At 42.0% G+C, this 11,024-nt stretch overlaps 1 protein-coding gene across 3 annotated transcripts in view; it reads left to right on the forward strand.

The window, feature by feature from the left end:
- Positions 1 to 10,606, forward strand: part of IHO1 (interactor of HORMAD1 1) — a 35,754-nt gene extending 25,148 nt beyond the window's left edge. For all 3 annotated transcript variants that reach the window (XM_023248722.2, XM_045050100.1, XM_003982219.5), the window contains 4 exons: positions 764 to 812; positions 1,003 to 1,090; positions 8,030 to 8,133; positions 8,596 to 10,606. In XM_023248722.2, coding sequence (XP_023104490.1) covers positions 764 to 812; positions 1,003 to 1,090; positions 8,030 to 8,133; positions 8,596 to 9,735 — 1,381 coding nt within the window. In that variant the 3' untranslated portion in view covers positions 9,736 to 10,606. The remainder of the gene's footprint in view (positions 1 to 763; positions 813 to 1,002; positions 1,091 to 8,029; positions 8,134 to 8,595) is intronic.
- The last annotated feature ends 418 nt before the right edge of the window (positions 10,607 to 11,024 follow it).

Genomic DNA, 11,024 nt, shown 5'->3' on the forward strand with positions numbered 1-11,024 from the left:
GGCCTGTTTTACTGTAGTAATTACTTGAGTTGCTAAAAATAAAAATTAGCAAAAAAAAAATTTTTTTTTAAGTTTTATGTATTTTGAGGGAGACAGAGACAGTGTGAGTAGGGGAGGGGTAGAGCACAGAACCCAATGTGGGTCTTGAATCTACAAAACTGAGATCATGACCTGAGCTAAAAACCAAGAGTTGGATGCTTAACCTACTGAGCCACCCAGGTGCCCCTAATATTTAACCTTTTTAAAGATACATATAGAGTAAATTTTATTTTCTTCTTCTTCTTTTTTTGGTATCTGGCAGGTTTAAATGTTCATTTATTTATTGAGAGAGAGAGAGAGAGAGAGAGAGAGAGAGAATGAGGGGGGAGGGGCAGAGAGAGAGGGAGAGAGAGAATCCCAAGTAGGCTCCATGATCAGCTCGGAGCCTGGCACCGGGCTTGACGTGGGACTTGATGTGGGACTCAGTCTCACAACCGAGAGATCATGACCTGATCCCATATCAGGATTCAGATGCTTAACCAACTGAGCAACCCAGGTGCCCCTAGAGTAGATTTTAAAAAGAAAAAAGTGGTTTGCTTTGGCAATGGTCATGAAAAGTCTATGTTCTAATTTTTTTATGGCTGGACACTAAGGTTTTTCAGGGTTGAGTCTCCCAGCTCTAACTAAGCACTGTTTTACAGCCTGCCATGTTCATGGAATTGATTCTGGTACATTTTCAGTATTTCACAAAGATTCATTTTCTTTTTTTTCTTGCTCATTCTAGTGAGACTCTATACAACTTCATTTCCCATATCAGAGAAAGCATTCACAAGGTAAGTATAGCTACATGTCAAGAAATTAGAACATTTTACGTTTTAAGAAGTTTAATAATTACATTGCATTGACCTTAATTCAAATAGAATAGCAAGATTTTAACTCTTTTTTTAATCATTAAATGACAATACTCCAAGTTAGTAAAATAAGGCAACAGTCTGAATTTTTTCTTAATTTCGGGTTTCTTAGTTGCAGGCATCTGTGGAAAAGTCTGAGGAACATCTCAGTTCAAGAAGTCAATCTATTTTAGATTGTTTGGAGACTGTGGCCAAGACATGTGAGTATCTCGTGTTTGGGGTTATCAGCAGAGGGCACTAGTGAGCAGAGAACTGAACTTTCTGACCCTAGCCATGTTTCTGCCAGTGGTGAGGTTTCACAGTATTTCAGATGAGAGGATGGGTACATAAGGTTAGTCTTGAAGAGATGTGGAGCACGCTGAACTGGATAGTAGGAACCCCTATGTATGGGGATGTTCCTGGTCCTTAGATGCCCTCTGTGAACCACTAATCCTCCACCCAGTAACCCCACTGCCTCTGGGTAGGCTAGCTCTGCCAGATTTCTCATCTCACTGCCTGAAGTGAATCAGCAGCATCCCTGAGTCCCAAATGAATTGCTGGTTATGCTGTCTGTAAAGACATTGTTCCCTTAGGACTTAGAAATAAAGACTCTGCTCACTTTGGAGTTAGAAATACTCCAGTCACCGCCTCTTCTTCTTTCTGTCTTGGTTTCAGTGAGAGCTATTCCGTAGTGAATCACAGCATCTTTCTCCATTTCAGTTATAGTTAGTGGTTTGTAAAGTCCCATGCTCTGCCAAGTAGTGATTTATGTTTAGATAAAACCATGGTCCTGGCTCTTACTAAACAGAAGAGAGCCATAACACAGCTCTCCTTAGGTGGACACCTCTGTAGAACCAACAGCTTCTCAGCTAAATGGCAAGATGATGACTGCATCTGCACTTGTTTGCATTTCTCTGTGTGTTTATTTTTTATTTTAAACAAATTGAAGTCAACTTATTTAAATGCTTTGGGATGGATTGCTCATGATTTACAAAAATTAATGCCTTTGTGTGGCTTAGAAATTAATCTCCATCTGTCTGTAAAAAAAGCACTGTACTGTCTGCTGGCTTCCAACCTGGGTATCCCCCACACAGGGCAACTGTGCATCTGTTTGGAAATCAGTTCTGGAAGCCTGGGACTATTATCCTCACAAGAAGTAACAAGACAAAGAGCAGAAGCAAATCAGGAATGCTTCCTTTGTGTAACATGATAGAATAACTCATTTGGAAGTGTCCAAGGAGAGTACTCTTCTCGCTTTCTACATTTAAAACTAGGTGAAATGCAAAAGGAGGGTTGCAGCAAAAATGTGACATTCTTAGTCCAGTACGGGAAATGGAAGTGCTTAAGTCCCAATACAAGGTCAAGGCAGAGTGAGGACTAGAACTGGGTCTGGCTTATAGTAGGCATAGGGGTCCCAATCCTTCACCCCTGACGGTTCCTTTTTAGAGGGTAAGATTTAGGAGAAGGAGCCACATTGATAGGGAAAACAGTAACAGACAGTGTAGCATCATATTAATTAGAAAGCCAGATCATTCTTGAAAATGAGCACAAGTAGTCTGTCCAGAGTCATTCCCTTTCTTGGTAGGTAGTGATGAGGATCAGGAAGTTAGTCATTGAAAGAGGAACCAGACAAATCCTCTATCATCATCTGGTCTGGCCCAGTCCAGCTGACCTGAAGCCCTGAATTTGCCAGTCAATACATTCTGCAGCCCTCAGTATGCACTGACTGTGGCTTGTAAGGGAAAGGGAAAGAGAAAAGATGTTGTGTGAAAGTACTCTCTTGTGCTATTATGTAATGGGCGCCTTCACAGAATGAGGTCATGAAATCTTTCCCTAGTCACAGTCTGCCTGTTCAACCAGAAGGATCACTCAAAGGCATCTAATCTAACTCCTCTTGTTCTTTAGCTGAGGACCAAGAACCAGAGTAATAGAATGAATTGCCAAGGCCATTCACATCCTACTTTAGTTTAGGTTTAGTTAGCCTCAGTAGAGAGCAGTACAATCTAATAGGTATCGGTTCTATTGAAAAATACGATCATTAGGAAAATAAAAATGAGGGGCTGTACTGAAAATCAGAAAATGTCTCTTTTGGAAAATAGATAACTCTACATAAAAATAAATTCCATATGAATCAATATATTAAGTGTAATTATTAAGTCATAAAAAGAGCTATAAGAGGAGCTCCTGGGTGGCTCAGTTGGTTGAGTGTCCAACTCTTGTTTTCGGCTCAGGTCATGATCCCAGGGTTGTGGGATAGACACCTGTGTCGGCCTCTGTGCTGAGCATGGAGTCTGCTTACGGTTCTCTCTCCCTCTGCCCTTCTCCCCACCTCAAGCACATGCACGCTCTCTCTCTCTCTCAAATTAAAAAAAAAAAAAAAACTATAAGAAAGCATGGGCAACATTTTTATAATTTTGGAGTGCAGCAGTGTCTTCTTAAGCAAAGCACATATAATCATTAAGAAGAATGAGGTCTATCTTTGTGAACTATGTTGAAATGGAAATATCTATTCATTGTTAAATAATAACAGTAAGGTACTGCTCGTATGTACACAGTTTACTCCAGGACACATCTTGTGGAGGAGTGTGACCAGTCAGTGAAAATTGGGAAGGGTATCCCCCCCAAAAATGAGAGACTGAGGAATCTCTTCTTATAGATGGAGGCTCCCAGACTTTCATCAGGCTTTCACTGGCACAGCAGGGAAAGCAAAACTATGGAGTGTGTAAAAGGAAAATTACTGGCCATCATTGCAAAAGCATCAGAATCTCATCTGATGTCAGTAGAGCCCTTGTCAGAACACTAAAATAGAAATGAATAAAAAAGTCATTTTCTAAGAAAACAGTTATTGTCCAGAATATGGAACTGGATTTTAAATGGCATTGTTATAAAAAAGCTAAAAATATCTGATGTTTACAGCGAAAGCAGAAATGAAATGAGTCCCCTTCTAAAGGACCACTCATACACACACATATACACACACGAACACAATCTGTAATCTATATATGGATATACACATGTATCAATGTATCCATGCAAAATCCCAGAAAGTGCTCATAATGTTAAAATCTAGGAAGTGGAACTGAGGTCTGCATGGAAGAGAATGGGTCATTTTTCATTGTATGCCTTTTTATACTGTTACAGGTTTGAGGGGTTTTTTTAATGTTTATTTTTAGAGAGAGAGAGAGAGTATAAGCAAGGGAGGGGCAGAGAGAGGTGGGGGGACAGAGGATCCAAAATGGGCTCTTTGATGATAGTGGAGAGCCTGATGCGGGTTCGAACTCAGGAACCATGAGATCGTGACCTAAGTTGAAGTCGGATGCTTAACCAACTGAGCCACTCAGGGGCCACTAAGTTATTTTCCTAAACAATTTTTTTTAATGTTTATTTTGAGAGAGAGTGTGTGTGTGAGCAAGTGGGGGGGGGCAGAGAGAGAGAGGGAGAGAGAGAATTCCAAGCAGGCTCCATGCTGTCAGCAGGGAGCCCAACGTGGAACTTGATCCCACAAACTATGAGATCATGACCTAAGCCAAAATTGAGAGTCAGGTGCTTTAAAAATAAATAAATAGTCAAGTGCCACCCAGGTGCCCCTTAAATAAACTTAAAAAAAAAAAGCAATTTTTTAAAAAAGTTTATTTATTTTGAGAGAGCGAGGGAGCAGGGGAGGAACAAAGAGAGAGGGAGAGAGAAAATCCCAAGTAGGCTCCACACTGTCCACACAGAACCCGATGCAAGGCTCAAATTCACGAACCCTGAGATCATGACCTGAGCTGAAATCAAGAGTTGGATGTTTAACTGACTGAGCAACCCAGGCGCCCCAAATTAACTTTGTAAAAGGAAAAAAAATATATATATATATATAGACAGACTTTGGAAGTAATGAGCTCAATACAAAAAATCCTGTGAAAGAGAGGATCCCAAACATAGGTTTCTTAGGGGACAAGGAAAGAACGGGACCACAGATAGATGCTTTCTGAGTACTGAATCTGGAATTGAACACTTTGCTTGCCTTCCTCATTCTCTGCTTTTGTGGTTGGTGATGTTTACTGTTGCTAGGAAACATTGCTATTTAGGAATTTATCTAGGATAGGATAATTACATTTGCTTCCTACTACAAATATCTGCAATGATGTCTGAAAGAATATTTGACTGATTGAGTTTAGGAACAGGAATCCAGTACTTGAAACATAAGTAAACAGCCTTTTTCTAATTGGTTGACATAGGGAATTTAACTTTGTATTGAGAAATAGTAGAACATTTGCTTTCTAAAAATTTCTTACTTTTTTTCTTGTGGTAAAATACACATAAAATTTACCATTTCTTACTGTTACTTTGCAAGACTACACTGGCTTGTCTATTTCTGTCATAACAGGCTCTTTCTTGCCTCAGAACTTTGCACTTGCTGTTTTCTCTGTCTGAACAACCTTCCCCTAATCTTTGCAGGACTAGCTCCATTTAATCCTTCTGGTTTCACCTTAAATATCTCCATCTCTGATGATCTTATCTGAAGTAGATGCTCCCCCTCTTATTTTTATTATAATCCCTATCATAGCATTTATTACAGTTTTTCACTTATGTTCATGTTTATTTGTTTATTGTCATTTTCTCCTTTTCAAAATTGCAGAATTCATATATGGAGTAGATAGTTTTGTTCAAGACTGTTTCCATGTTCCTAGCACAGTATCTGATAATAAGTTTCAGATAAAACTGTAAATCTCCAATTAATGTGTTCAAACACATCAGGAATTGTTTCATTTTCTCATTAGAGACATCCTGGCTGGAGCTCAGTCTTCCAGCTCTAGACTGGGCAGATTACTCCTGAGGTCCCAGTCTTAGGACTTCTCTTCACCATCATTTTGAGGATCAAATTATTTTTTCATCCCCAGTCTTGGATTCCTTTGTTTCCTGGACTTTGGCTTACACTTGTATTTGGTGATACACATCTTCTAGTAGCTTTCTGAGAAAGTATATGGGAGATAACTTTTTTTATACATTGCATGTTTGAAAATCTCTTCTATCTCCACATGGGTCTAGAATCCTAAGTGAGAAATTCTTTGCCGTTAAAATTTCTAAGGCATGGATCCATTGTCTTCTAGTTTTAGTTTTGTTATTGAGATGTTTGATGCTATTCTTCTTCTTGATTCTTTATGTTATCGTACCCCCCCCCCCACTATCCTTTAATGGACATTTCTTGAGCCTCATGTTTTCCCTTGATATGCTTTTTAAAATTTTTTTTAAAATGTTTATTTTTGAGAGAGAGAGAAAGTGAACACATGCCTGGGTGGCTCAGTTGGTTAAGTGTCCAACTTTGGCTCAAGTTATGATCTCATGGTTTGTGGGTTTGAGCCCTGCATCAGGCTCTCTGCTGTCAGTGCAGAGCCCGCTTTGGATCCTCTCTCTCTGTCTCTGCCCTTCCCCTGCTCATGCGTGCTCTCTCTCTCTCTCAAAAATAAATACGCATTTTAAAAAAATCTGAAATGTAAGACTCCTTTTAAGAAGGTAATTATGTTTTATTTTAAAGAGAAACTCTTAAGTAAATCACTTAAACTTTATGAGATACCATGTGGTAAATTCCTGTCTTTGGCTGATAAGAGAAGACAAAAGACAGAATAATTAAAACATGGGGAACTAACAAAGCACCTATCAGAGTGAGGGAAGTTTTCAAGTAAGATCTAATTTGGGTTTATTATCCTGTCTTTTCAAGCACCAGATGTTACTTTGGTTTTCCTTACATTTATTGTGAAGAGTTAAGTACTCTCTTGTTACCAAATTGTTTTTCACCCATCTAAAATAAAAACATTTTGTCAAGAATCTTGAAACACTCTTGGGGCGCCTGGGTGGCTCAGTCGGTTGAGCGTCCACCTTTGGCTCAGGTCATGATCTCACACTCTGTGAGTTCGAGCCCCGCGTAGGGCTCTGTGCTGACAGCTCAGAGCCTGGAGCCTGCTTTGGATTCTGTGTCGCCCTCTCTCTCTATCCCTCCCCTGCTCATGCTCTGTCTCTCTCTATCTCAAAAGTAAATAAAGAATCTTGAAACACTCTTTATATATATAAGAAGATAAAAGGAATATCTGGTGTATTATTCCAGATTATTTGTAAATTGTACTTGCTATGCATTTAAGATGTATGTGAACTTACAACAGTTTATAGCATATAGTAGATACCCATCAAGTATTTGTTGAATAAATTTAAGAGCATCTTCACATGAACTGCCATTTAGAAGAGGATGACAATAATTGATTGCAACACAATGTGTTATTAAGACTGTGTGTGTGTGTGTGTGTGTGTGTGTGTGTGTGTGTGTGTGTGTTTCAAATCTCTTTATGCCAGAGAGAAGAATCAGTATCAGTCCTGAGTGGTTAGCACTCAGGTCACCAAGTTCATTACAGCCCAAGTGTAAAGAGGGGATACATAAGTGGAGGGTGATAAGTGATGGTAGAGCACACACATGGTGCCAGCAGCAGAGAGAAGGAGCCCCCAAGCCAGCCAGGAAATGCTGTTTTTCAAGGAGGGGACTCCTGAGAGAAGGAAGAATGGGAATGAGTTGCACTGAGGTGGTGGCTGAGGGGAATGGGTAAAGTTGACCTGGGTAGAAGCAAGGATAGATTCCAAGCCAAGGGAACGGCATGCACAAGGCCAGTGGCGAGAGGGAGATTGCTTGGGAAACAGAGCTCAGAGATGTGGAGGTGGATAGAGAAGGTAAGAGGAAGTGAGCTTGGGTCTTGATGGCCAATTTAAAGATTTGGACTTCATCCAGTGGCCAGTGTGGTGCCATTGAAAGTTTCAGCAAGGGTTTCAGAGGATGCATGATCATATCTACATTCTTGAGAGAATACTCTGATGATGGGACCAAGAAGGTGGGCCAAGGAGGAGGTTGGCGCCATCATCTAGGCAGCAGGTTTCAGGGTCCCTAGGAGGTGCTGAGATTGAGTCTGCCTTGGCCAGGATGTTCTCAGGGAGGGAGGGAAGAAGAGACAGTGGAGGAACTGCCCTACTCTGCTTTCTCTCCTCACCAAGGCTGATCTAGTAGAGTTCTGGGCACTAGCAGAGCAGGCTCAGGTGCCCCATGCCAGATTCTAGCTCCTCCCTCTCCACACTGTGGTCTGGGAAGGGTGAGGCATGCCATAGTCTTCGTGAGGTAATTGTCATTTTTCTGTATTTAGTGCAAGAGACTGTGCAGGCCCAGAGTGATCTGCTGTTGGGAACTGTGCATGACAAAGGCAACATGGAGCAGGTTATCCTCGAGATACAGAAGAGATTTGAAGCTGTAAGTGTGGATCCCAACCTCTTTCCTCAAGTATGTTGTGTTTTTAAAAAATTTTTAATTATTTTTTTATGAACCTGTTTTATTTTTTATTTTTTTAAATTTACATCCAAATTAGCATATAGTGCAACAATGATTTCAGACCTCAAGTATGTTTTTGGTTTTGTCACTAAGTCCCAGAGAGACACCTTTAAAGTTGCAATTTTTTTCAGCCAAGAACAGAAGCCAGACAGGACTTCTTGTAATGGACCAAGGTAGAGGCCAACTTCCTCCTCAAAGGTTCTCCGGCATGATGTGGGGCCCAGGGGCCCTACTCCAGAGTGTTACCATGCTTCCTCTGTAAAGCACCCAGCAAAAGACAAGCTGTGGTTCTGCCAACACATCCTTTGGTTGGTTTGCACATTTCACTGTGCATTCAGAGTTGCAGTGTCCATAACTCTTTTCTTTCTCGCTGTCTTTCCCTAGAGACAAGCAGAATTTATAGAAATGAAGTCCGACCTGAAGCACCTTGAAGTTTTAGTTGCCCAGCAGAGTAAGGACTTCCAGCAGCTGTGTGAGCAGCTAGGCCAGCTGAATGTGGCCAGCGTCCTAGCAGAGCTGAAGAGATTGATTTCAGTCCCTCAGGTACCTGGGCATGTGAAAGACAGCACTTCCCAGACCTCACTACCTCTGGCCCAGAGCCTCAGTTTCACCAGGCAGGACAGATATGCCTCTGAGGAACCAGATACGTGGCAGACTCAGGCCATCCCTGCTGTCTGGAATCTTAGTATGGGCTCCCTGCAGCCTGGGGAGTTTGCTATCTATACTGAGGGAGCAAAAAGTGATGCTCTCCAAGGAGAGGCTGTGCTGATGGCCGCTGGAACCGGCAAAAGAAGCAGGCGAGTAAAGGACAAGGCAGTGCAGACCAACTGCCAGAATTGGACTCTTAATAAAACCAGCCTTGAGAATCATGGCTCTGGTTCCCCAGGCCACAAAGTTCCTTGTGACTGGAGCTGGGTTTCCCAAGGAGCCTCAAGGTTTATACCCCTGGACTTTGAATCCAGCATTAAGAACACTTGCCAAAAAAGTCAAGCTGAAGGTGTGCTTTCGTGTGCCCCTTGTGAACAAAGGCTGGTGACTGCACAGAAAGGCAGAACTATGGAAAGAGGGGGGAAAGGCAAGAAGCAGCAGCCCAGGAAAGCCTGCAGAAGCAGGCTCCTAACCAGGAAGCAAGAACAAACCCCTAGCAAAACCTGTGCTTTCAATTCTAAATATCCTCAGCTTCCAGTTTCTGGCCCACAAAGGCTCCCCCTGGAGCAGCAGGAACCCTTTGCTCAGTCCCTGCATCTGTGGGGCTCCAGGACTCCCACAAAACCAGTCATCCCTGTTCTGAGAGCAACAGTCATGCCCAGTAAGACAGTGAGGGCAGCACAGGAGAACATCTTGCAGCTCAGTGGGCATTCTTCCAAAGACAACAGCCTGCTTTCTAAAAGTTCCCTGGGGGACCACCAGATGAGCTGGTTCAGTGACCTCAACCTTGGAAGTTCAGAGTCCCCTCTGTGCAAGGATCCAGAGAAGAATATGCTCTATGATCTGGGTTTTGACAGCAGTGATGATGGCTTTTGACCAGCCCACAATCTGACTTCAGCTGATAGTTTATTGGTCTCAGCTGGAAAGACAAATTCTAGAACACTGGGGCTGGCTAACAGCAGAAAGTCCCTGAAGCCTGATTGGAGCCCTCAGGCTCAGAGGGCCTGCTAGGGGGGGTGGTGGTCAGTGTAGGACAGGTGCAGGGCAGGGGAGTAGCTCTGGTGTTCTGGGTACCAGGTGCTGCCCATGACAAACATAAGGGATAATTGCATCCTTATTTATTGGAGTGAAGCACGTGGAGACGACAGTGATGAGCTGGAGCAGCAGCCTGGGTGTAGGGTATCAGGAGGAGGGTGCTGATTTGGGTGAAAGGAGGACTGGCCTCCATGTGGAATACTGAGTGGCAGAAGGGCTCTCACAGAACTGTTGCTGTGGCAGCAAGACTCCCAAACATTTTTGGTCTTCACGGTATTTCCTACACCTGACCAATACCTATCCAGGCCTCGGGATTTTTAAAATTATTTTTATCCAGTTTTACTGTCAGAGCACTTGCATGTTTTGATCAGTGGACATATTACAGGACACACTGTCTTCTTGTGAACAGAGAAACAGAGAATGTTAAGCTGCCAATGAAAAGAGGTGACGGGCACCCAATAAATTCCCAGAGCACCACTGTATACAAGCCACACAATCCCATTTTTCGTCCTGGCTGTTTTTCCTATGCTGTTTGCAACCACCCTTCAAGCTAATGAGAGCATCTAAGGGCCCTGTATTATTTCCAGAGAGCAATAGGCTTATTTATGTGAGACGTTGGCTGTCTATTCATATCTTGCAGAAGTTTTGAATTTTTGTTATACATATATGTATATTTGTTTTATAACAAAAAATAAAAATTTTTAAAAGCATATTTTTTTCATTATGTTTATTGAACTGATCTCCCAACAACTTAAGAAAATCAAATAGGGTGCCTGTGTGGCCTAATCGGCTGAGCTTCCGACTTTGGCTCAGGTCATGATCTCACAGTTCGTAAGTTTGAGCCCCACATCAGGCTCTCTGCTGTCAGTACTGAGCCCAGATCCAGCTTCAGATTCTCTGTTCCCCAGTTCCCCTTTCTGCCCCTCCCTGACTCGTTCTCTCTCACCCTCTTTCTCTCTCAAAAATGAACATTTTTTAAAAAGAAAATAAAATGGATAAGACATATACCATCTTTTTATTCCATAGACTTCGCCCAAATGATTTTGAATAAACACCACCCTATTCAGACTAGTTTCCTTTTTCTTTTCCTTTATTATTTGAAAGTAAAATTCCTCACTGGATGGATTGGC

The sequence above is a fragment of the Felis catus genome, chromosome A2 (assembly GCF_018350175.1).
Source record: "Felis catus isolate Fca126 chromosome A2, F.catus_Fca126_mat1.0, whole genome shotgun sequence".
NCBI classification, from domain to species: domain Eukaryota; kingdom Metazoa; phylum Chordata; class Mammalia; order Carnivora; family Felidae; genus Felis; species Felis catus.